The sequence below is a fragment of the Trichosurus vulpecula genome, chromosome 4 (assembly GCF_011100635.1).
Source record: "Trichosurus vulpecula isolate mTriVul1 chromosome 4, mTriVul1.pri, whole genome shotgun sequence".
In the NCBI taxonomy this organism is placed as follows: domain Eukaryota; kingdom Metazoa; phylum Chordata; class Mammalia; order Diprotodontia; family Phalangeridae; genus Trichosurus; species Trichosurus vulpecula.
Genome location: NC_050576.1, coordinates 36,599,181 through 36,626,207, shown reverse-complemented (window position 1 = coordinate 36,626,207; position 27,027 = coordinate 36,599,181). Strand labels below are relative to the sequence as shown.

General features: G+C 40.6%; 1 protein-coding gene across 6 annotated transcripts in view; it reads right to left on the bottom strand.

The window, feature by feature from the left end:
* The window catches only part of EVI5 (ecotropic viral integration site 5), a 204,482-nt gene that overhangs the window by 12,621 nt on the left and 164,834 nt on the right, over positions 1-27,027 (bottom strand). For 4 of the 6 annotated variants that reach the window (XM_036754604.1, XM_036754607.1, XM_036754605.1 and 1 more), the window contains one exon: positions 18,528-18,623. In XM_036754604.1, coding sequence (XP_036610499.1) covers positions 18,528-18,623 — 96 coding nt within the window. Of the gene's footprint in view, positions 1-6,258; positions 6,336-17,573; positions 17,637-18,527; positions 18,624-27,027 lie in introns of those variants that run through there. The other 2 variants (XM_036754609.1, XM_036754608.1) reach the window with 2 other exon arrangements.

Below are 27,027 nucleotides of genomic sequence, written 5' to 3'. Positions count from 1 at the left end.
GCTTCAGGTTGGAAAATTTTAAGATAAGTGACCACAAAGTCCTATGACTGCTGTGTCAAGGGTTCACTTACTGTGTTATTATTCTCAATTCTACTCATTTAGTGGCAGCCCTGGAGCTGCGTCATCTCCTTTAAGGAGAATGAAAGTTCTTTTAATGGAGAAACTCTGTATACTGCTTACTTAAAAACAACTAAATGCCTAATAATGCTTTTCCAGGCTAGTCCATTTCTTTTCCCTGGGGGGTGAAATGTCTTATTCCTCTCTTTATTTCCTGGAACAGTACTGTGTGCAGAGTAGGTGCTCACAGTATTTGCTGATGATACTTGCCCTGATGATCAAATGACAAAACAGATGTGAAAATATGCTGTAAAACAGAATGTGCAATGCACAGAATCCCAGAATCTCACGACTGGAAGCTCATTTGAAGATAATTTAGTCCATCCCCCTCATCTGGTCTGCTCGCGGCCACCTAGCTGCAGAGTGGCAGGGCAGGGACTGGAAGCTGACTGTGGCACAAACCTAAGATGTTATTACCCTCTTCAGTCTCGTGTAGGAACCATATCTATGTGAGCACCTAATGTTTAACCACTGGAGGAGCACCATCTTTTTGGTAACATGTGGGGAGGTTCACTCCTGAATTCAGCTGTTACACACAAAGCTAAGCTTCTGCACAGAGTGTAAAGATTGTAGGAGATGCAGAGGCCCAGCTTCTTGACTGTTGTGAGTCTAAGTGGTACTCAACCATTGGCATATGCATAGTTACACTCCCAGGCTCCCTTAGGAAAATGGAAATTTTTTACCTGTTTAACAGGCAGAAATACTATGTTTATTACCTAGAGAAAACAGGCTATGGGTCTACCTCTCAGCATTCACGAAGGATTGCCCTTATCTATTTGGCCATATGAGAATTATCCTGTTTTTAAAAGTATTTTTAAGAGATATTCTAAAATCTTAGGCAACAATTTTTTAAAGCAAAAAACCCCAAGACAAACCAAAACCAAAACCCCAAAACAATATGTGTGTGGCTAGATAGAAAACAAGGGGAATTATAATGTTCCCTTTATTGGGAAACAAAACTCAATGTTTCCCATATATGGTTCCCATTAATTTATATATTCATCTGAGTTGTTCACTGACATCTAGTATCTGGTTTATTTCCAACAATACCAGCATGACTACCAATTGGTGTTAAATTTCAAATGTACACAGATAAAGATATGAGACACATCAGAAATGATTAATAATCAGAAAAAATTTGAGATAAAAGGTTTAATAATTATTTATTCATATCATTTTATGATATGATTTTATCAATGGAAAAACACTAAAGAAGAGGCATGACCATGGGCTTTGCCTGCACCCCAAGGTCCTAGGGACCTCTACCTTCCCTAGGGGTTGTCTCCCCTATTAGACTCTTCCAGAGCAAAGACCATCTGTCTTCTCTATTTTGTTATCCTAAGCTCTTAGCACAGGGCTTCCTCTACACATAGCAAGCATTTAATAAATTATTCATTCACTATATTAAAGAGTAGTTGGAGACAAAAATGTAATTTTTTTTCACAGATTAAAGGGATAAACTTTTCTAAGTTCAACATGTACATAAGAAAACATACTTGATGTCACTGAACCACAAGATAAGCTTCTGAACATGCAAGGCTTGTTCCTCTCCCCCCCTTCATCCTGGGGTGCTCAGAGGCTGCTTCGTTAAGATTGGGTGCTTGTAAACCACATGACCTTATGAATGCTATCTTATCATATCACAGGTTCCTCAGACTGACCACAACCACTTAAATCAGACAGGCAGCAAAGCGACTCTTGGTCTCTGACGAGTCCTGAAGAGCAGCCTTTCTGGCTCTCCACTGGCCTTCCATTACTGTTGTTTGTGGGGAGTGAAAATCTGATTATCTCATGTCCAACTGCATCTGTGAGATAGGGTGCATGAAAAGCACATGATTTACTGCACTGAGCCCTTCCAACCACGTTCTGAAGCTCTTTGTCTTTGTAAATCTGAGAGCTAACTGCGGATCTGACTGAGGTCTCTTCAATGGCAACAGTAGTTGGAGTAAAGCACATTTTCAAAGAAATCCATTTGGGAGGAATGTCAATGCAAGTAAAATGACACTTAAAACAGTGACTGTTTGTCCCCCCTTGAATAAGTTATTTGGAATAGGAGAAAAGTTCTTTTTTTCCTAAATGCTCCACCATTTCCAGATCTTGAGGTCCTATCTTAAAGGTGTGCGTGTGGGGAGGGTGTTTCTATATGCAGAAATATCTTTTACTGTATGCTATAGGCCAGGAATTTAAGGCAAAAACAATATTTTTCAGTAATCTAGTTTGTTATCTAAATTATAAAGACAGAGGAAATGTTCAAGTCAAGTTAAAATCTTCTGCACCAGAGCCTCAAAAGGAATACAAACCCATGCATGTTTTTAAAAGGTCAAGGAAAAGGATATTATTTTGAGGGTGTAAATGGTCCACAGGATTTCTGATTTTTCACAATCCTATTTGGTGTTTTCTTGGCAAAGATTCTGGAGTGGTTTGCCATTTCCTTCTCCAGCTCATTTAACAGATGAGGCAAACAGGGTTAAGCCACTTGCCCAGAGTCACACAGCTAGTAATTGTCAAAGGCTACATTTGAATTCAGGTCTTCCTTACTCCAGACCCAATGTTCCATTTAATGCACATTCCAGTTGCCAGGATGTGGGATACCGGGAGAAATTTTGGTGATGTAAAAAATGAAAGATATCAAAATTTTATTTTAAGAAGTTACATGGTTAAAAAAAAATAGATAAGAGCAGAAGGAAGAACCAATCACAACCAGGGGAAGAATTTTTAACCAAACAAGCAATAGAGTTGAACATAAAAGACAAAGTAGAAAATTTAAGTTTCTGCATGAACGAAATCAATGCATACAGAAATAAGATAAACTGTTGAATGGGCAAGATATCTTTTTATCAAATGTCACTGATAGAAGTCCAACATCCAAGGTAATGCAATGAGTTGAGACAAATATGCATGACCAAGAGAGTCATTTGCAACAGATAACAGGTCAAAAGATATGAATAGTTTTCAAAAGAAGCACAGCAAACTACAAATCACAGTAGGAAAACATACTCCAAATCACAAGCAAGAGAAATGCAAATTAAAATTCCGAGATTTCATTGCATCCCCTGCAGATGGGCAAAAGTGACAAAAAACTTCAAACATTAAATGTTAGAGGGCTTTGGAAAGGCAGACACACCACTGCTACTGTAAGTGTGAACTGGTCCAATCATTTTTTTATATCAATTTGAAACTAAGCCAAAAAAAGTGGCCCACGCACAGATTTCACTATTGGGCATTAACTACAAGGAGGAGAAACATAGAAGTTAAGGTCCAATGTATGCATAACAAAACATTAATAGTATCATCTTTTTGTGGTAGCAAAGAATTAGCAACAAAGTAGGTGCCTACCGATTGTGGAATGGGTGAATTGTGGCATATGTATGTAATGGAACTATGCAATAGGAAATGATGACTATGAAGAGTATAGAACAAGATGAAAGATTTGTATGAACAGATGCAGAATGAAATAAGCAGAATCAGAATTAAAATAGATACAATAACTAGGACAATGAAAATCACAAATGGGAGCAGAGCTTTGAGCACATAAAAAACTGATACTGATTTTAGAGAAGATATCATAAAAACAATTCTATCTTTTGTCTTTCGGGGGAGAGGTGGGATACTACTAGGGTAGAATGGCGTGGACCCTGTCAGACAGTCACTGTGCTGAATATTTTTGCCTCATTGTTTTTCTTTATTATGAGGGAAGGTTTGGTTCCCAAGGGGTGTTTTCAGAAATGACTGTAACGTAAAAACAAAGGGCATCAAGAAGACCTACTTTAAAAAGTAAGGACGGAAGGAGCACAGAATTTTAGAGCTAGATGTTTTGTAATTCTTTGTTTAGCCCTTAGGCCTAGAGAGCTAGTTTCTATCTGTTAGGTAAATGTCTGTGAGAGAGTGGGAAGGTCCACGTTCATTCCTGAAGAACCCTGAAAACTGGGAGGATCTGAGGAGAAGCCCATGCAATCACAGACTTTCAGGGCTGTCAGGGACTTCCCAAGCCGTCCAGCCCAAAAAACACTTGAGCAAGAATCCACTCTGCCACATGCCAGTCAAGTGATCAAACGATCTTTGCTTCAAAACCACCAGCAGGGGGGAACCCACTACATCACAAGGCAGTCAATTTCAAGTTCAGATAGCTCTAATTGTTAGGAAATTCTTCTACACATGAAGCTGAAATGTGCTTATTGTTTCTAGTTCTGCCTTCTGAGACCTGGCAGAACAAATCTAGTCTCTCCTCTCTATGACATCCCTCTAAACTTGAAAAAAAGTTCTATCAGGTCCCTAGATAAACATTCTTCATTCCTATACTCAATCCCCACATGGCATGATTTCAGGCCTTTCACCACTGTTGTTGGTGTCTGGATGCTCTCCAGTTTTGTTTTGTTTTTTGACATTCTTCCCCAATATGTGACATTTAGAACTGCCCATGATACTGCAGATGTGGTCTAATTTGGGAACGTAGCCTAATAATGAATGAATTCGGGTTTTTGGCTATGATATCACGATAATGAGAAACCTCTAGAGCTTTTTAAAAGAATTGCTGTCTTTTTTTTTTTAAAGACTTGCTGGTTAGCCACACCTCACCTATCTTTGTTTTTGTGAAGTTGATTTTTTTCAACCTAAATCACAACCTTACATTTATCTTTATTACATCTATCTCTCTAACTCTGGGCCAATGTTCTAGCCTATCAAGATATATTCAGATCCTGACATCCAGCATGCTATCTATGCCTTTCTCCAAATCACTGGTAAGAATGTTAAATAATACAGATCTCTAGGACACTCTACTAGAGTCTCCCTTTTATGATTACTTAATTGGCTCTAGCCGTCCAAATAGTTTCAAATCCATCTAATTCTACTTTTCTCTAGCTCATATCTCTGTCTTGTTCCCAAGAATTTAAAAATTGTTCTGGATATCTTTTGTTTCATATAACTTTCATTTCCTGCTTCCCTACAGTACCGTTTGCCATCCTTTGTATCAGGGAATAATAAAAGAGAAAAAAAGTCAGTTCAACAAACTAATCAAACACATCAGTGGAGTTTGACAGTATATGCAATAGTCCGTACTCATCATTCCAACTGTCCCCCACTTCGGCAAGGAAGGCAGATGCATTCTTTCAGTTCTTCTTTGGGGCCCAGCTTGGTCATTATAATTACAATGGTTTTTTTGTAGGGTTTTTGTTTGTTTGCTTATTTGTTTTGCTGTTGTTCCTCTGATTTACACTGTTTTAGTCATTCCTGGTTCTGCTTACTTCACTCTTTATCAGTCGATATGAATTTTCCCATGTTTCTCTGAATTCTTTATAGTCATCATTTTTACAGTAAATTAATATTCCATTATATGCATGAACCAGTGTTTATCAATCAAAGTCCTAACACAAAAAGTGCATAATATTTTGGTGTGCATCCTTTTTCTCTCTCTCTCCCTTTCTGTCTTTGACTTCCTTGAGATTTATGTCCAGTACTGGGATCTCTGGGTCAAAGGGTCTGGACTTTTTGTCACTTTTGGGGTAAATTCCAAATTGCTTTTCAGAACTGTTGGAGCAATGTTCCCAATAATTACACGAAAAATGCCAAATGTTTTGCTAAATCTAGGTAAATTATATCTATGGGATTCCTCAGATCTACTGTGGAATCATCTGATCTTGATGAAGCTAGTAGAGATCTTTATGACTACTATTTCCTTCTGAAGATATCCATTAATTATTCCTTTAATGACATGTTATAGAGAAATACAGTCTAGTAAGGATTAGGTTGCAAAGGAGATGACTTAGTGAGAACATTTTAAGGTGTAAGCTTAAAAAAATGGACATCGATAGTATTTACTTCCTATTAACTGATTTTGATTTCCAAGATTATGTATGGTTAGATGAATTAAAAGCACACTTCAGATGGCTTTTTTAGGCTTTAAAATCTGATTAACTAGTGTTCCATTTTACTTTAGAGTTTTTTTCCAAGACATTAATCTCTTTTCGGCATAGGCATTTATTTAAGAGGCTATATTGGAATATTAAATCCAGGCTAAAGTTTATTTAAAATAATAATAGTGATCTCAATATCTGAGGATCAGAGAACAGCAGGGAAGCTCACCCTGAGCAATTAGCTTCCTGGGTATAGGATTCCAAAAAGCAGGAAAAGCTGTGCTTGTAGCTCTAGTCCTCAGCACTTCCAGGGCTGTGGCCAACTTGATTCTCTTCTTCCTAAGTCTTCAGGGTCCATGGTTTATGCTGTAAGATTACAAAGAGAAGGGGCAAGGGGCGGTGCTTAGTCCTATGGGAGGAAGCTGTGGCCTGGATCATCTCTGCGGCACCCTCCACACTTTGCCTCTGCACACTCTATGGTCTCTATCTAGAAAGTCTGCCTCTTTTCCTTCCAGCTTAGACCCTTCCACTCTCTCCTTTAAATAATGGATCAATTAATCCTTTTCAGGAAGTCTTTCATGACCAACACTACCCACTCCTGTGCCCTCTCATGATTTAAGGACTCAGTCTATATTTTATCTTATCATGTACTTAGCAATACATCTATTTGTGTGTTTAAAAATCACTTCATGTATCTTTTTCTTCAAGTTATGTAAACTGTTTAAGGGTCAGGATCATTGATTTTGTGTGTGTGTGTCTGTGTATGTGTATTTGGGAATAGGGGATGCGAAGAACTATCCTCTCCTTACCATCTCCCTCAGTAGGTGCTTGACAAATGCGGGCTACAATTAAATATTTTTGATGCATTTTACACACGAGTTTTTACATTAAAAAACAAATTATCATGGACACATTCAAGATCCTCCAAGTTGTGAGAGAAGGGAACAGCAATCCTGTACATCCCAAGGAATACTGGAATCACCAGTCAAATACCCACAAGTTGCACTCAGAGCTGTGACGGGAAATGTGTGATCAATCAGCATCTACAATCATGAAAATCTCTCAATAGCCTCCCCGATAAAGCTAGACAAGCAACCACTCTGTTATATTATATCACAGTAATCTGTCTAGCTGTCTTAGCTAATACAAACATGGAGAGGACAGTATTTAGGTAAAGTTTTGCATGTGGGGGATCCTGCTTACTACTTACTACATTCATTTGTACCTATCAGCTTCGAACGCACACTTGATGGCCCCTCGGGTTTACTTTGGGCTTATGGATAAAGTGTGCTTATGCCTCACTTTACTGCCATCCTTCACAATTTTTAATAAATGCTTATGGAAGTCTTGGTTCCTCAGAGCCAAAGTCCTTTGAAGAGTTCCTGGCTGCAAAATCTCAATCCTGGGCTCACCAGCGTAGAGGTCAAGGCGGGTATGATGCTGCCAGTGTAGCTAGCCATGGGCTCCAAAAAGGTGATACTTGGAATAGAAGGGATCATTAGAATTTAGGACCCACTCACTACAACATCAAATAAGCTTTAAAAGATAGTTGTTGGGGGGATTGATGGTACTGTCCTGTTTTTATCAGTACTGGTGGAGTTGCGGTAACTACCTTACATTTCCAAAGGGGCCTTGAAAAATATCTCCATAAAGAAAGCCTCAGAACCTTTTCCAATATTCCAGACCCAAGTGGTTTCTCTCTCACCACTCTGACCTCCTGCCTCCCTTAGTCGATGCTTCCTGTGGACAGACGGTCTGCGTATTCTTAGCTGTGGCCTTTCTTCCCAGGTGGACAGTGAGCTCTCAGGGGCAAAGGCTAGTTGTCTACTTCTCTGTAACTACCACAGCCCCTGCCCTAACAGTGCACACAGCAGGGGCTCAATAAATAACCATTGACTAAAAGCAGCATAAAAGCTGACTCCAGAAGGTAGTGAATATGAATGAATTTAAGTCTCTCTCTACGCACTCCTATGTGAAAGTACACCAGTGGCCATGCTTCACTTGTGTGTTCAATGTCAGGCCCCTCTTTTAGCTTTCTGTGGGCAACTGCAGCAGTTTGTATAGCCTCAGGTAACTGGGTTCCTTGAGACCTCATGAGTTTTTTATTTCTTCTTTTTAAAGTGTTCTTATATTATTGATATCTTTTATTTTCCACATCACCCTCACTTCTAAATATACCCTCTCCCCTTCCTCGACACAGTGAGCTTTCCCTTGGAACATAGATTAAAAAAAAGAAAGGGAAAGAAAAACAATTAAGCCAAGTGACTCAGAGGAAAGAACTCCTGGAGATTTGGTATCTGGAGGACCTGGATTCAAATCCTGGCCCTACCATCTACTACTAGGGTTGGCCTGGGCCATCTACTTCACTTCCTGAATCTCAGTTTTCTCATCTTTTAAGGGGGAGGGGGCTCCAAGGTGTCGACTAACCCCATCCCCCCTTGGCAGGCTAAGCCCACACCTTAACAAAGCTTTCCTGATTTTGAACAGGTGCTTTGAGGATCACCCTTTATGCTATTATTTGGTATCAGTTGGCTGTGAGCAACAGGCAATGCCTTGTGAAGCTTGGAGCACTGATCTGGAATGACTACCAGAGATACTGTTCCCCTTGCTCCTGCCACTGGCACTCCATCCAGACGGCTTGACTGCAAACACCACTTAGATAAGACAGGACGCACCAACTTTCTTCCTTCTGTGCGATAGCAGGCTGCTGGCCCTTACCACCTGCCTGGCCTCTTTTTGTCCAAAATCCTGGGCGCTGCCATCTAACGTCCTGATAAAATGGAAGGATCCTGAGCATTGTGGACCTTTCTACCTACCCCTGCAGTGGAATTCTCTTTTCTACACTATCTCCTTGTACAGTGTGAGCCTCTTGAAAAGAGAAGCTGTCTCACTTTTTCCATTTCATCCCTAGTGCTTATCACAGGGCTTGGTATATAGTAAACAATAAGTAATTTTTCATTCCTTCACTCTATAACTCCCCATTAAAAGTACTCTCATTCTCCTAACTACTCCTTTTCTTTTTTCTCAGAATTATTCACAATTTTGTACTATAAAGCCAGTATCACTATTCATGGTAGACAAACTCAGTTGGATTCTTGACGCTGCTTAATACGCTTTGGGCTCTATTTGCACTACTTTGGAAGTTTTTCTGGAGGCAATTGGGTTAAGTGACTTGCCCGGGGTAACACAACTAATAAGTGTCTGAGGGCACATTTGAACTCAGGTCCTTCTCACTCCAGGGTCAGAACTCAGTCCACACTGTGCCATCTAGCTGTCCCTTGCATTGATTTTTAAAATCTCATTCCTCTTAGCCACTCTTCTGAATCTTTTCTTTTTCCTCTCATGTATACTTACAAAAGATGACTTAGCCTCTTCTTGTTTTTTCTGAAAAGATGGAAGAGCTATCCAGTGTGAGCTCCCCCATGATTCATAAACTTCCCAGCATCATCATCTCAGTCTTAACTGCTTTCCTTGTTTCTTTGCTTCCTTTATTCCTTCCCTCTCATCCTCACTAAGACTAACTTCTTTTTATGGGCCCTTAATTTTGTCTTTTCTAAGACCTTTCTTTCCTTCCTTCTACACTGGAGAGACTTTGGATCACATAAGCAAATGGGAAGGACCCAGGAGAGAGAGCTGAAGATGTGTGAAGGGTGATGAATTATGGTCTTTGACTCCCCTGCCCCAAGGATTTGCTCAGATGGTGCTTTCCTTTGACCCTGTCTAACTTCTATCTTCTTTCTACTCCCTTTTTATAAGGATATATTTGGATTTACATATATTTTGGATTTATAAGGATAATTTGTATAAATAAAAGGTGAGACAATCTCTGCTCTTAAGGAGCTCAAGAGTTAATGGAGAAGACAAGCCAAGGGAAGAATTTTGGTCTGAGAAGTCACAGGGAAGGGCGAGCCACTGGGCAGCTTAATGATAAGCACTTTCCGGAGCAATAGTACTGATTTGATCAATGTTCTCAGAGCAAGAAGTAGTGGGAAAATGGGGCAGAAAGATGATCCAGGGCATCCAGGACAGCAAAACTTCAGCATGGTGGCTTCTAAGTGAAGTGGCTTAGCTCCAGAATGGCTTGGTTTCTGCAGACCCAGTTGGGAGGGTACAGTGGGAGCAGCACAGCTAGAAGAGGTTGAGAGTCAGCAGAGTATGCATCACCGTGAAACCTGAAACGTTGTCCATACCTGATGCAGTCACTTTCTTACTCCCTGACTCCTTGTAACTAGGCTTTTGACCTCAGCCTGAAAGGCCCCCAATCACCTCCTAAGCATCAACTCCAAAGGCCACTTAAAAGTCCTCGTCCTGCACCTTTTGGGGTGGATTTGGACACTTTTGGCCATTCTCTCCTGTGGACTGCCCTCTTTTCCTTTGGCTTCAGAGGCACCAGCTCTGCTGGTTCTCTCTCCCTCCTATCCATTTCTCCTCCTATTTGGGAGTCCTTCAATGTGAGTTTCCCTAACCCATGTGGCACTATCAGCATTCCAAATGATGTCAATGTAATTCTTTATTTAAAGCAGGAAGAGGCTACAATTATAAGATACAGAACTGTGATCTGTTATTTGTCAAATAGTGTTTCTTAAGGTACATATGAAAAAACAAAACATGTAAAATAAGCAGCAGCTAGAACTTAGATGCACTAGTAGGAATGGATTTTTCCCCTCTCTCTGAATGGGGCAAATGAAGCATTCTATACTTGGGCGCCAGGGAAAGTCCAGTAGACTGTAAGCTCCCCAGCACGTAGCACTGAGTAGGCACCTAATCAATATTAACCTGATCCCTTCAGAAGGAACTTTCTTAACAGCCTGAACTCATTTCCATCCCTCTTTCTAGAGCTCAAGTGGACATTTTAAAGAGCTTCTTGTTTTTATCTAATGACAAGTTTCTGGAGATACCAAACACAAAGGCTCAGAAACATATCGTCCACTCTAACTGGAAAGCTTAGTAATCTTAGCACCCACTGGAAATTTGAGCAGAATCTGAAGGGTCAAGAGACAAATCCCCCGGCCTCGGCTGGCATAGAAATGCAGTGCCTGCCTCCGAAAGAAGGGCAAAGAAGGTGAGCGAGAATGGATTGCTGTTAACCCAATTTGGGATTTTTATGTGAGAGTGCTATTGAATATTGAAGGTGGTTATGAAAAGTAGTTGGTACAGTGTTCCTAGTGCAACGTAAAGCTTTAAAGAGTATAGAGTTTATAAAGATGTAAGATTTCTTTATCTCTCTCTCTCTCTCTCTCTCTCTCTCTCACACACACACACACACACACACACACACACCTCTTTATATAATTCTGGACTGGTTTTAGTCCCTATCTATATGACCTTGAGCCTTAACCAATCTGAATATTAAGTTCACTTATCAGAAAAATGAAAGAAAGACAAACTAGAGAACATCTAAGACAGGTCCCAGTTCCAAAATTCTATGATTTAAACCTCCCAGTAAGAATCTCACACGCCCTTGACCCCTGCGGCCTCTCCTGCCCACTGGATGGCCTGCATTTAAGAAGGGCCCTCAGGGGAACCGTGTCTCCCTCCTCTCCAGGCTGCCCTCTAGGCTTTCCCTATGAAGCCCCCATGCCAGCGACCTTTCCACGTCCTGCCTTCCCTATGAGAACAAGCTCCCTGAGGGCGAGGGCTGTTTCTATATTCCCGGCGCTCAGCCTAGTACCTGGCACAGTGACAGCCAATGGACGCTTGCTGACTGACTGATTTTCTATACAGCGCCTACATTCCAAAAAGAAAGAGGAGCATCTCATACAATTACTACCTCATACAATTAAACTATACTGTTTATTGAGGGCATGAAGTGACTATTTCAGGTAATTAGGAACAGCAGCCATAGAACGTTTCCTTATCTAAAGATAAGAGATACGTGTAAAATTCTCTGAAACACTTGGATTTTAAAACTACACATACAAGACGTTGTAGGTAAAAGGCACTGAACTTGGATTAAACCTGGAGTGCACTCCTGTGTCATATGCTACAAAATTCTAATATCATTAAACAGCTTTCTTTAGCTAATAAGCTTTTACAGTAACAGAAAGCGAGCAGCGACTACTTAGGACAATTTGTTAGGTTTATAGAGAAATTTATTGAGTTTCTGAAGTAAAGCATCAACACAAAAGAATTAGATGTTTCTAAATTGGTTCTAAAAAAAATCCCTAAGTACAAAGAGAAACCACTATTTCAGGACCTTATTTCTGCTTCCAGAGGTAGTCTGTGGTCTATTGATAGAGCTTGTGGGTAAGAATGTCAAGCCTAATCTTGGATACCATTGCTGTAGTCGAGGTGACACACTTGAGTTTTGTTCAGATCTAACAGGAAACAAAGGCAGCATATGAACTAGCAACGTGGAACTCACAGACAGTTTTATAAATCAATGAATTCCATTCAGTTTGAATGAGAGAGGAAAAGAGGTTCTGAGAATCACAGAGGCCAATAATTAAACAACTCTATTTGTAACTGGATGTAGAGAATGAAGCCTTATCTCATTTAATTCTTAGTTCATAAGCCCTCTTCAATTAGTAGGAAATATAGAAGGCTTAAGGAAAGCCATTCCATCTTGTCTGGATGACTTTTCTTTTCATCCTTTATGATGGCAATTAATTATGCATACAACCCAGAGACAAAGACATTTTACATTAACTGGCAGATGCCAGAAGAACTATCAGCATATAAAAATTTAAGAAGCTTCAGAAATGCTTTTAGTACTTTTGTATTGTCAAATTCAATTCCTAAAATGTCCGTCTGGTACAAGTAACAAAAGATTTCTGATAAAATAAATGCAATACTTACTGGTATAATTTCAAAAATGCCCTGCCCTGTAAGGTCAAAGGAAGGGTGTGTGGAAGGGTTCCCATTTTGTGAAAGAGTAAACAAGCCCAGAGAGTAACTTGCCCAGGGTTCAAAGACTAGTTGAAGGCAATGCAAGAAGCGTAGCTTGGGTCCTTCATTTTTTCTCTTCCTTCTTCCCATGTCACCTCCTCCTCTATGCCCAAAATGGACTTCACCCAGTTTCTTGATCCACAAAATGAGAGGGAGTAGGGTTCAACCATCGGATCATAGATTTAGAGCTAGAAGGAACTTGTGAAAGGCCTCTCTAGTTCAGATCTCTTTTAAAAAAAACAACAACAACAAAACAAAACCAGATGAGGAAAACAGAGACCCAGAGAAACGAAATGATGGGCCTAAGGTCACAAAATGCTATCTGGCATGTACAGGTCTTAAACCCATCTCCTGACTCCAAATCCCGCGTGCTCAAGGGTCCCTTTCACCTCTAACTCTGCAATCCTGTGCTCTCATCCACTAAAATTTCTACCTTCCTTCGAGGGCCAATTCAGGCACTAACTCTCTACAAAAGTTGCATAACTCTAAAGCAAAGAACACTCTGGTGGCATAGGACATATTAGAATCATGTTCAGCAGTCTGGGGGAACTCCTGGTGTGGAAATTCCCTCTATATCTTGCAAGTCAACTTCTCCCTAATACAGAGTTCTCAGACAATGGACTGGGGGTCAGAGGATAAGGGATGGGCCTGTGGGTTTGATTCTGGATCTTCCTGTCTCCAAGGCTGCCCTTCTATCTACTAATACCACACTGTCGCTCTCTTCTAAGGGAATGGCATACATTAAAAAATGCAAGTCCATTTATTTCCATTTTAATGAAAATATATATATATATTTGGAAATTATTTAATTTTTGGTATTGGGATAAGAATTAGACCTGTGATTACTGGCAAAGGAAGCTCCCAGTGAGGAAATCCTCTGCCAGTGTAGGCTCGCACCTTCACTGCGATTTAGAGTCTTAGATAGTTGTTTGAGAAGGTGAGTGATTTGTCCAGAGTCACAAAGCCAGGATGTGTCAGTGGCAAGATTCCAAGTCTGGCTGATTTCCTTTGATTTCTCTCTATTACTAATCCATACTGCCTCTCTGAACTCTTAGTCTATGTACAGTATAATAGGGTTATACTAGAAAGCAGATGTTAGCCTATACCTAGAATAATCATCTTCTAAATCAGCTTCTAAAATCTTTTCCCAGGAATAACATTGGTATGTTGATAAATCTAACTTAAATAACCTGATATTTTGTGCCAAGTTTCGGCCAAGAATTTTAATTCTGACTCAAATCTCTGTGGGGTAATCAAACCATCACAGTAACTTCTAAGGTACACAATAGGGGTTTGGGTATTTCATCTTCATGGACATGTCATACATGCACAAAATGAGTGGCTGTGGTCAGTCTGACATGCACAACATGGCCCTATCTCCAGGAAGATGAACTTGCAAGTTTGTCTCAACGTTTCCTTCAGCATTTGGAGAAGTGCAGATAAAACACAGAGGCCACTAACAGGTCACACTGAGAAAGAGAGCACTTACATTTCAAGCCATTTCAACACATTTTCCAAGTTGAAGTTCAAAGGCTCTCGCCAATTCTAGTGGTAACCGCAAATAGAAGACCAGAGAGATTAGAAAAGTCTATTATCTTTTTCCATTGTGAAACGGATTTTCCTCAGAACTCACACATTCCCTTGATATGATGCATTTTTTCCCCCTAAGAAGTGGCTTGTAACATTTCACTGATGCAAGAAGTAGTGAATTTAGTCATAAATCCACAGGAATCAGTACTTTGGCTTGGGGAGTGTTGGGGCTTGACATTTTAAATCTTTTAATTAGAGAAAAACCTGAAACGTACAAACATATTAACACTGGACCAGAAAAATCAATCAACAAGAATTTATTAAGTGCTTACTAACAGTTTTTTAAAAAATCCTTGGTAAATAATACTTTGGATCTAAAAGAATAACCATCCACTGTTAGAGGATTTGAAATATTTTTGAAAAGTTATAAAAAATAATGCACAGTTATTATGTTGTTGACACAAGGCTCTAGGTTTAGCCAAACATAACAGAAATAATTTCTTGGGAGCAAATTTTTATTCTAAATGGTTATTTCAGGGTAAAAAAAAGAGGAGGTGGAACTGTACTCTATGTATTTCAATTTCCTTTATCGAAGTTATACCTCCATGGGGATGCTCTGCTTGACAGCAAACAACGAGAATTCCCATATTTTACGTACATATGAATTCTTCCAACTCTGAACCTCACTGCTTTACAGTGGCACAGACAGAGATGACTGAGTCTGTGGAGAATAAGGGCTAGAGGTGACTGACAAGGGAGAAAGGCTTGGAGGATGGGCCTCAGGATGCACTGCGTGTCTGGGGCCAGAGGACCGCTCGGCCCATTGGGAGAGGTGAGTCACAGGGGTACAAGTTCTCCGGACACTGCAATACTCAAGAGGCCATCTCCAAAGTTGTGAATGGGCTGTATCCTGTTGGTGGATGAGGCAGACACACTGATGATCCTAGAAATCCTTCCTCTCACTGGCACTGGCTCTTGCTCCCCCTTCCCCTCCCTCTCTTGTAACCAAACTGATAGAACCATTGCTTCTAGAAAAGGCGTGTCAACCAACTGCCCTATTGGTCCTCTCACCATCGCTGTGTGACCCAAACGTCCTTAGTCCTTACGTGTTGTTAGCATCTTGAGGGGATGAATACTTTTGTGTTTGTAAGTCCGGTGCTTAGAATATTTTAAGTATTTGATGAATTACTTCTCATTTATTCACTGAAGTATGAAGATAAGGAGTTATTTCAATTTTCACTTCTTTTAATTTCAGCAATCAACTTAATATTAAGTGCCTACTGTATGCAAGGCCCTGTGCTGGGGAGTAAAAAGAATAAGGGTAGTCCCTACCCTCAGGAGATTAAATAAACACAGCACACACCATCGCCTCTTGCTTCCAGGTTGACTTTTTCATGGTGCCACCCTAGCCCGTCCCACTTCTTTGCCAGTTCAGAACTTTTCCCAAGGTTCCACCTTGTTCCCCAATGGCTAGCTCACACTGCTCTCTCAGTTTCTTTTTCTAACTCTGAAATGCACAATCAGCACATGACCCACTGCTCCTTCTCTGTGGGGCCATCAGGCTAGCTGGCTCACTAACCTTTTCGTGGCTGTGTACAAGGTATCCTGAAACTGTTTCCACAAGCTGCATGACCACCCACCCCAATGCTTTACAGTCATACCTCATGCCTGGATCTTCTCAACTATAAATAGTAGTCTAAGGAGCAGGCTTACATGTCTTTTGTACAGTTTATGTTGCCTTATAGATTCCAATGGCTATCAAAAAAGAGAATAAGTTGCCTCTTAAAGTAATGACTTTTCCCATTGCTGGAGTTCAACAGAATGTGAGAGAAGAGACGACCGAGGCTTGAGCTTTTCCAGTATATTCCCACTATTACTGTTTGTTGATATCAAAGCAGGCTTCAAACCACAGGAGAGGAATTAACAACGTTCTAGACAAAAACAGACCCTTACTTTTGTGGCAGGGGAGCCTGGGTACCCCTGCTTTGCTTGGGCTCAGGGCCCCCATAGGGGCCAGATGCCACTGCTGACTGGCATGCTCCTTTAATGCCTCAGGCTGATTTGCCTCCTCAGGGAGCACACTGTCCCTTACTCCCCACAACAATGAGGGTGCCTCTGTGAATACTCCCTCAGCTCTACTGCTCAGAACTCCTCAGCTCAAACTATCCAACTTTGCTTCAGGTTCCCCAGGAGGAGGCATGAGAGGAGTGTGCCAGAACACCTAACACAGAAGCTGGTTCTAAAAAGTGCCATACAAATGGCTATGAGTTTTGTTATTTTTTTAAATAATAGATTTTGGGTCCCTCAAATCTCATGTGTGGCAATCCAATAACTGTCTTCCTCTTTATCTTCAGACCCAAAGCTCTAGATTTTATGTGCTTAACAAATTTACTTTACAGTATTAAAAACAAGCAGAGTTGCCAATTAGGTTAACTCACATATGACTTGACAGTTTTCTACAAAAACAATATAGCTCTTCAAAGAATTATCATGCTTCAATTATTCTAAAATTCAGAGAATACAAAAAAAAGTTTTTTACCTCTCATTTCTACTGCATCAACAGGTGATGCTGGCTAATTTCAATTCCAGCTTTTCTTTCTGAGGGACATATCTAGAAGGTATGTCTGAGGGACATATCTGAAAGGTCCCAAAGAAAGCAATAATGGAGAGGAAAGGGTCTGAATGCCCTGCAAACTGGTCATGATGCCTTGAAGAGCTCACACTGATGTTAGATGTGACCCTGTTAGGTACTTTCATACGTTCTGTCTCACTGGATCCACACTCCAACCTTGAGAGATCAAGACACAGAGTGGGACTCATTCTTCCCATTTCACGCAGGAGGAGCTTGTGCCTCAGAGATTCAGTGACTTGCCCTGGATCACATGGCAGGGCAGTCAGAACCATGGCCATGTCTCTGGACTCCAAAGCTGGAGATGCTCCAACTGCACTCTCCTGCTGCCTCCAGAGCAGGAGACAGCTCTAGACAGAAATCTCATAACAAGCATTTTCTACTAAGATTCTGAATTTAAGAGATTCTACCTTAGAATTCTACCTTTGGAATTTACTCTTTAATCTATCCAAGAAAGTCCAAGATTGTTTACCTTTCCTGTAAAATGGAAGGGCGCGGGTCTCTCAGCCTTTAAATGGAAATGAAGTGGGTTGCAAACTGATGTGAAAGCTTTTGTTCCTAAGAGTTCAACCTCACTGTGGGGTCAAATGAGCTTTATTTAGCATCTGTAATTTCAAAACCTGTAATAGTAAGCTGATATTACTTTATTTTCTTTACTGTAATTTTAAAATAACAAAATGGTTACTCCATATAAAGTATATGATACAATCAAATAAGGAATATTAGATAGACAAAAACCTATCTTAAAGACATAAAATGGCATGACCTATATCCTGCTAATGAAAAAGCTAACAAAGCTATGAACATTGAAAATTACATGGTAAAAGGAAAAATCTCACATGCTGAATTTTAATGAAAAGAAAATCCAAAGAGTCTAAGTTAATACCACAGCAACAGTGAAGATACTTTAAAATTTCCTGAGAATTTCACAGATTCAAGGTGGTGTCAGTTTAAAAGTGTTCACATACTAAGAAATCTGTTAACTGACATTAAGCAAGTATCCTTTTTTGCAATCTCAGTAATACCAGCATAAGGGGGGAGAGGTGACGGAGGTAGAAAGACTTCCCTCTGCCCCCAACGGCAAACACCCACCACACATCTATTCTACAGGCATAAGGGACATTATGGTCATTGCAATGACTTGTGAATTTGCTTTTAGAAAACAGATATATAACAAAAACTACTTAATATGAAAATTTTAAATAAGATAATTTTAAATGTTGTAAGTTCCTTCCTGAAAGATTAAGAGATTTGAGAAAACATAAATTCTAACTTGGGGCTTAAATAGATTCATTAAAAAAAAATCCTTGTTAAAGGAACATTAAACAACAATATCACCTTTACAAATACTAGTTAGGCTCATAATGAATGGTGCATACCAGGACTTTTTCCTCAAAGTCATAAAAAATGTCATCAGTAAGAATGAACATGCCTTAAAGCATGGAGGCTGGGAAGAGAAAGAGGAGCAGATGACGAGGGGCTGTCAGCCCTCCCACCCTACCCCAACTCACCTCATGATGCAGCTCCGCTATCTGCTCTTCCAGCTCCCGCACATACTGGGCGGAGTCCGACTTATTAAGCTGCCCTTGAACCTTCCCTTCTTCTTTCTGTTTGATGACAACAAAGCAAACCCTTAAACAGGTTTTCTCAATTCCCAAGGGATATGAACCACAGTGACCTTATTTCAGAGAAGAGAGATCAGGTAACCGAGATCCTGTCACTCCAATATCATTTCCTAAAATCCTACAAATCTAGTCTGCCAAACTATCACACACAAGAAGTGACACTTGCTGTTTCCAAACAACTTTTAGTACAGATATTTTCATACCTTTTTGTAGAGAGTCATGAGAAAGATCAAGTAACTGAATTAGTCAAAGGATTAAATTTTTCTTTTTTTTTTCCCCTGACAAATTTCTAAGTAATTGAGAAAGCCTACAGTGCAGTGGGGGAAGACTGAGTCTGATGCATGCTGGTTTTGTGACCTCTCGGGCACCAAAGGCTGCTCTTTTCAGGCCCTAAGTTTCAGGGCAAATACCCATGTGCATCAGCAGAGGGAGTTCCCTCCTTTGGAATTCCAGGCATCAATGACACCGTAGTCTGCCCCCCCTCTTCTCAAAGGGAGAAGTGATCCTCTAACTTGAACCCCAAGAACCAATGTAGTGAGTTTGTGGAAAGTCCTCCGAGGTGTCTCTGGGAAGTCTGTTTGTGCCTAGAAGGAAAAAGAATATTCTAAACTGCTTGAGTCAGTTCGGGTAGTGGCTGTATAGGGGCCCCTGGAGAAGGCTGAGCAGGGACTAATGGGCTTCAGGGTCAGCCCAGAACTACAGACTAGACCAAGGTGGTGAATGCCTTTTGGCCTGTCCCTTCCTTCCCATGTATGCCCAGGATGGGTCATTTTCAGAAGTGATACTACTAACAGGATAGTGATGAATGTCAGTTCATGGGCTCAGAGATTGAGAGTTACTCAAGTCTACAGATTCCACAATGTATAATTCAGTGTGTTGTCAACACCAAGAGTTCCTTCATTCTAATGTGTGCCATTAGTCAGACCAATGGCTGAAGGTGAGGTGAGCATAGCCTGAACACACCATTCCACACCTGCCACTGCTACCAGAAGAACAATTCAGAGGTTATTTCCTACAGTCAGTGCATAAGTAGCACCATCTTTGTACATAAAAGGCAGTACATACATACCCAATATAAAACAAACCACAGCTTCTGCCCAACTGAATACCAACTATCAAGAGGCAAATGCCCCAAGGGTGGAGCCAAGATGGCGGCCAGAAAGCAGGGACTCGCCTAAAGCTCTCCCCCAGGACCCTCCAAACACCTATAAAAATGGCTCTGAACAAATTATAGAACTGCAGAACCCACAAAATAGCAGAGGGAAGCAGGGCTCCAGCCCAGGACAGCCTGAATGGTCGCAGGGTAAGGTTTATCACACAAAGCTGGGAGCGGAGTGGAGCACAGCCCAGCATGGGCTGTGCCTGGACCAACCAGTCTGGAGCCAGGCAGAACAGGCCCTAGCGCTCTGAATCAGTGAGCTGTGGCAGTTACCAGACTTCTCAACCCACAAACACCAAAGACAACAGAGAAGGTTAGTGGGAAAAAACTGTGGGGACAGAGTGGAAGGAGTTCGCGGTTTGGCCACTGCCCCTGGGGCAGTGGAAGTGCTGCAGCTACAGAACTACAGCTACAGTTGCTTCTAGCCCCAGGCCCACCTGGTAGGAGGAATTAAGTGGCGGATCCAAGAGGGAGTGCAGAGCCTGCTCAGATCTGAGTCACGGTCCGGGTTGGCGGTTCTTGGGGGAGGAGCAGCGCTGATGTGGCAGAGCTGGCTGTAAAGAAATGGCTCTGAAAACAACAGTGCAGCCCCTCAAGCTTGGGACAAAGTACTGTATACTCTACAAGCAGTCATACTCTGACGACAAACTCAAGGGTCAAGTAGTTGGCTGGGAACATGGCCAGGCAGCAAAAACGCACTCAGATTTAGTCTCAGACTTGGGAATCTTTCTTTGGTGACAAAGAAGACCAAAACATACAGCCAGAAGAAGTCAACAAAGTCAAAGAGCCTACATCAAAAGCCTCCAAGAAAAACATGAACTGGTCTCAGGCCATGGAACAGCTCAAAAAGGATTTGGAAAAGCAAGTTAGAGAAGTAGAGGAAAAATTGGGAAGAGAAATGAGAAGGATGAGAGAAAACCATGAAAAACAAGTCAATGAAGAAAATAACACCTTAAAAAATAGACTAACTCAAATGGAAAAAGAGCTCCAAAAAGCCAATGAGGAGAAGAATGCCTTGACAGGCAGAATTAGCCAAACGGAAAAGGTGGTCCAAAAGACTACTGAAGAAAATACTACCTTAAAAATTAGATTGGAGCAAGTGGAAGCTAGTGACTTTATGAGAAATCAAGATATTATCAAACAGAACCAAAGGAAAGAAAAAATGGAAGACAATGTGAAATATCTCATTGGAAAAACCACTGACCTGGAAAATAGATCCAGGAGAGATAATTTAAAAATTATTGGACTACCTGAAAGCCATGATTAAAAAAAAAAGAGCCTAGATATCATCTTTCAAGAAATTATCAAGGAGAACTGTCCTGATATTCTAGAGCCAGAGGGTAAAACAGAAATGGAAAGAATCCACCAACTGCCTCCTGAAAAAGATCCCCAAAAGAAAACTCCTAGGAATATTGTCACCAAATTGCAGAGCTCCCAGATCAAGGAGAAAATACTACAAGCAGCCAGAAAGAAACAATCTGAGTATTGTGGAAACACAATCAAGATAACACAACATCTAGCAGCTTCTACATTAAGGGACCAAAGGGCCTGGAATACGATATTCCAGAGGTCAATGGAGCTAGGATTAAAACCAAGAATCACCTACCCAGTAAAACTGAGTACCATGCTCCAAGGCAAAATATGGACTTTCAATAAAATAGAGGACTTTCAAGCTTTCTCAGTGGAAAGACCAGAGCTGAATAGAAAAGTTGACTTTCAAACACAAGAATCAAGAGAAGTACGAAAAGGTAAGCAAGAAAGAGAAATCATAAGGGACTCACTAAAGTTGAACTGTTTTGTTTACATTCCTACACAGAAAGATGATGTGTATAATTCATGAAACCTCAGTATTAGGGTAGCTGAAGGGAATATACATACATATATAGACAGAGGGCACAGGGTGAGTTGAATATGAAGGGATGATATCTAAAAAAATAAAATCAAATTAAGGGATGAGAGAGGAATATATTGAGAAAGGGAAAAAGGGAGAGATAGAATGGGGTAAATTATCTCGCATAAAAGTGGCAAGAAAAAGCAGTTCTGTAGGAGGGTAGGTGGGGCAGGTGAGGGGGAATGAGTGAATCTTGTTCTCATCTGATTTGACTTGAGGAGGGAATAACATACACGCTCAATTGCGTATCTCACCCCACAGGAAAGAAGGAGGAAGGAGATAAAAAACGGGGGATGATAGAAGGGAGGGCAGATAGGGGGAGGAGGCAATCAAAAGCAAACACTTTTGAAAAGGGACAGGGTCAAGGGAGAAAAATGAATAAAGGGGGATAGGATAGGAAGGAGCAAAATATAGTTAGTAAAAAAAAAGGCAAATGTCCCAATGACACATGTTCTTTCCTCACCTAACAATCTCTAAAAATCAATTCAATTTCACCTGAGCCTAAACCTGACCAATCTGGCCCCTATCCCCTCACTTCCCTCTGAGATTCACCTTTTATTTACACTGCGTATACACGTGCACAATCACTTATACATTATCTCTCCCATTAGAATGTGAGCTCCTTAGAAGCAGGGGCCACAGCTTGCCTTTCTTTTTATCATCAACATAACCCTGATGTGAATGAATGCTTGTTGACTGACTCAGAGGAACTAGCCTCAAACTAGGGAAATGTTTTTACCTAAGGAACACAAGGGAGATCAAATATTCATATTACTGATCAAATTAGCGAAACCAATTTCTTATGAGAGAAAGAAGATGGGAGCTGTTCTTTTCAAGGTTATATCCTGACTCTTCTGGAGTCAGCAAAAGCCATCAAGATCGGATTCTGGAATCTAAACAGTGACACAAACACAGCTATGATTTAACTGCAACTACTCATCTAACATTTATTCGGTGCTTTGGGTTTTGCAGAACACTTCACACGCAGTATCTCATTTGAGATTCCCCAGAACTCTGTGAGCCATGTGCCAATGGTATTGTTAACCTTATTTCACAGATAAGGCGACAGAGGCTTTAATAAGTTAGGTGACTTGTCAACAGTCCCACAACTGGAAAGTGCAGGAGGCAGGAACTTCAACCCGGGTCTCTGCTGATGCTGCTGGAGTCCTCCATCTATTCACTCTAACATGCTGCCTCTCAGAAAGCATGTTATAATGAAGTATAAGCTTTTCTTTGCAGTAGATGAAGAATCAGTAAAATTTTAAATGATATCATGATTATTACTGCATATGATTAGTAATGAGCATATTCAATCACAAAGACACTGATTTGCGCTGGTAAAAAAAGTTTCTCATTGGAAGCTCCCTACACTGTAGAAGTTACAGGACCAGTAAAAAACCAAAACCAAACCAAAACTTCATACTTCCATCTGGGTCCTTTGAGTCCCAACTCCTTAGGTGTATACAGTGCCTCGTACTGAAGGGAAAGGTCTAGAGAGGTCAGTTGGACACTACATTCATTAGGCCAGCTTTGGCTCAACCTAGTCCAGAGGATCTAGAATCTAATAAATATGATTTTTTAAAAATCTCCATTTAGAGCTTTGTGAACACGACAGGCTAATAGTTGTGTAAATGAAAACAGAAGCCAGGATTTGTAATCAAGGTTATCTGAATAAAGCAAAAATGGTAAAAATATAACAGGCCATCTTGAAATTTCCCTATCTCAAGCAGTCTTAAAGGGGGGTTTTAATTGAAAATACTTATGCTTTGGCAAGGGGTTAGACCAAATGACCTCTGCTGTTACTGCTAACTCTAAGATGCTAGGTAAGGCCCTCTAGCTCTAGTGTGAGGTCCAATAAGCTGTGGGGCTGGATGTGCCTCAGAAACCAAATGGACCACAGAGGCAGGCCTACAGAGTACAGGGAAAAGCTATCTAGCCATGCCTCTCTGATCTCACATTTATGAACTTTATTTTGTTAACCTAAGTGTAAGCCTTTAAATTTATTCCTGTTGAATTTCATCTTATTAGCCCGTCAAGATTTTTTTTTCCTGATCCCAATTCTATCATCTAGATGTTAGTTATCTATCTTAGCTCTGTGCCATCTATAAATCTGATAAGCATGTTAGCTAGGACTTTATACAAGTTGCTGATCAAAATGTTTAATTTAATATTTTATTTTTCCCCCAATTAGGTGCGAAAACAATTTTTAGCATTCATCCAAAAATTCTGAGTCCCAAATTCTTTCCCTCCCTCTTTTCCTCCCTCCCCTCCAATGAGAAAGCCAGCAAATTGATATAGGTCATACATGTGCAGTTAAGCAAAACATATCTGCACATTAGTCATGTTGTGAAAGGAAACCCAGACCAAATCCCGCCCCCAAACAAAAACCCAAGAAAAATAAAGAAAAAGTATGCCTCGATCTGCATTCAGACTCTATCAGTTTTTTTCTCTGGAGATGGAGAGTATTTTTTGTCCTAAGTCCTTCAGAACTGTCTTGGATCATTGTGTTGCTAAGAATAGTCAAACACTGACAAAAATGTTAAACAGCAGAGGTCCAAGCACAGATACCGGAGGCAGGCCCCAAAGAGATCTCTTTTCAAGTTGACATAGGTTGTCCCTGTACCTTTTCCCCAGTCACTCATTTGCACAAACCAATAGGAACAACTTGACCAGTTTAAAAAACTGTGGAAATCTGAAACCCAGAGAGGTTTGTTGCTAGATACAGCCTAACCTGCAGAAATGAAGATTTGAGAAATATACTGAATCAGCATCATGAATGAGGGTGAGGCTTCTCAACAAGGAGTTCTCCTCTCTGACCTCCTTCCCAGAAAGCAGGAGGACCTCAGAACTGAGGTGATGATGGACCAGAACTGGGAGGCTTCTGCCAGTCCTAGGGCATTCCTTCTGAATGAACACAGCAGTATCTTACCTGGGATTACAAGTGAGGGAAGAGTCACCCACTGAGAAGCAAGCCCAGGGGTTCAGCAGAGTAAGCCACCATGCAGAAATGCCCTGCCCTGCAAAAAGCAGGATGGTATAGTGGAAAGCATACTGGGCTTGAAGTCAAGAGGACTGGTTCAAAACCCAGTTCTAATACTTCTCAGCTATGTGATCATGGGCAAGTCAAGAGCCTAATCCATAGGGTTGTTCTGCTCATCAAATGAGAACACATACATAAAGCACATGGCAGATTTTAAGGGCTATATAAAGGTTACAATAGAAAGTGCTGGACATGGAGAACACCAACTAATATCGCAAAATGAAATGGATTTACAAATTCACATGCACTCATACACAGGAAATGACTCATTACTGATGTGGCAATCATTCCTCAATCAACTCCCTATGTTCAGCTAGACAAAAAGCTTGTTAGCCTAAAGATCAAAATTAATACAAAGAATAAAACTGAGAAAAAGGCACAGCACACACTTAAAATAATTTCAAACTGAGCTATTTAAATAAGTTATGATGTCGAACAACGGGAAATAAAAGATGGGAAATAAATGAAAGAAAGGATGCCCACATAGGTTATGTTCTCATACAAAAGTTTATCCAATGTCATAAAGGCTGAGCATAAGCAAATTAGGTGAGTATGGAAAAATTTACCTGTCAGATCTGTGGCTACGGGAAGTTTATGACCAAACAAGAGATAGAGAGGATCATGAGAGGTAAAAGGAAAATTCTGATTACATGATATTAAAGTTTTTGCACAAACAAAAATCAATGCAGTCAAAATTAAATGGGAAGCAAGAAACTAGGGGAAAATTTTATACCAAGTTTCTCTGGTAAAGTCTCATTTCTCATCTATACAGAAAAAAGAGTCATATTTATAAAATAAGAGCCATTCCCCAACTGATAAAATGGTTAAAGAATGAGAGGCAGTTTTCAAAAGAAGATATCAAAAGCTATCTATAGTCACATAAAAAATGTTTTAATCACTAATCATTAGAAAAATGCAACTTAAAACAACTCTGAGGTACCACCTAACACCCATCAGATTGGTTAAGATGACAAAAAAGGACAAATGCTGGAGAGGATGTGGAAAAATGGGTAGGCTAATACACTGTTGTTGGTGGAGTTGTAAACTGGTCCAAGCATTCTGGAGAACAATTTGGAACTATGCCCAAAGGGCTATAAAACTGTGCATACCCTTTGACCCAGCAACACCACTACTAGGTCTGCCTCCCAAAGAGATCAAAGAAAAGGGAAAAGGACTTATTTGTACAAAAATATTTACAGCAATTCTTTTTGTGGTGGCAAAGAATTGGAAACTGATGGGATGCCCATCAATTGGAATGACCGAACAAGCTGTGGCATACGATTGTGATGGAATACTATTGTGCTGTAAGAAATAATGAACAGGATGGTTTCAGAAAACTTACATGAACTGATACAAATTGAGAAGAACCTGGAGACTATACACAGTAACAGCAATATTGTGATGACAATCAACTGCTAAAGACTTGGCAACTCTGATCAACACAATGGCCCATGACAATTCCAAAGAACGTTATCCACCTCCAGATAAAGAACCGATGGACTCTGAGTACAGGTTGAAGTATATATATATATTTTTTTCTCTCTTTATTTTTCTTGCGTCTTTTTTTTTTTTGCAACTTGGCCAATATGTACATATGTTTTGCATGAGTTCAAATGCATAATAACTATCTTATTGCTTGCCTTCTCAATGAGGGGAGGAAGGAGGGAGAGAATTTGGAACATTTTACAGTTTAAAAAAATTATTGCATGTTGGTCAGCTAGTCAACTAGCATCTATAAAGCAACTACTATGTGCCCGGGACTGTGCGCTACGGATACGAAGAAAAGCAACAAAAAAAAAAACAACAAAAAAAAACCCAACAAAAACCTAGTCCCTGCTCTCAAGGAACTCATAGTCTAATAGGACAGACAACACAAAGATAACAACTATGTACAAACAAGAGGTATACAAGGGGATTGGGAAAGGCTTATAGAAGGTAGCCTTTTAGTTGGGCCTTGAAGGAAGTCAGGGAAGCCAGGAGATAGAGATGAGGAGGAAGAGTAATCGAGGTAGAGGTTACAGCCAGCCAAAATGCCTGGAGCTGACGGCTGGATGAAGGGTGAATGAATTGGGGTGGAGAGCTCCAACTTGAAGCAAGGAACCCAAACCAGCAGGCTGCTGCAATAGTCCAGGTTTGAGGTGATGAGGGCCTCTGCCAGAAAAGTGGCAGGGTCAGAAGAGAAAAAGGCACATATAGGAGATGCTATAAAGCTAAAATCAACTGTATGGAGCCACAGACTGAATATGGGGAGTGAGAGAGAGTAAGGAATAAAGGCTGACACCCAGGTTGCAAGCTG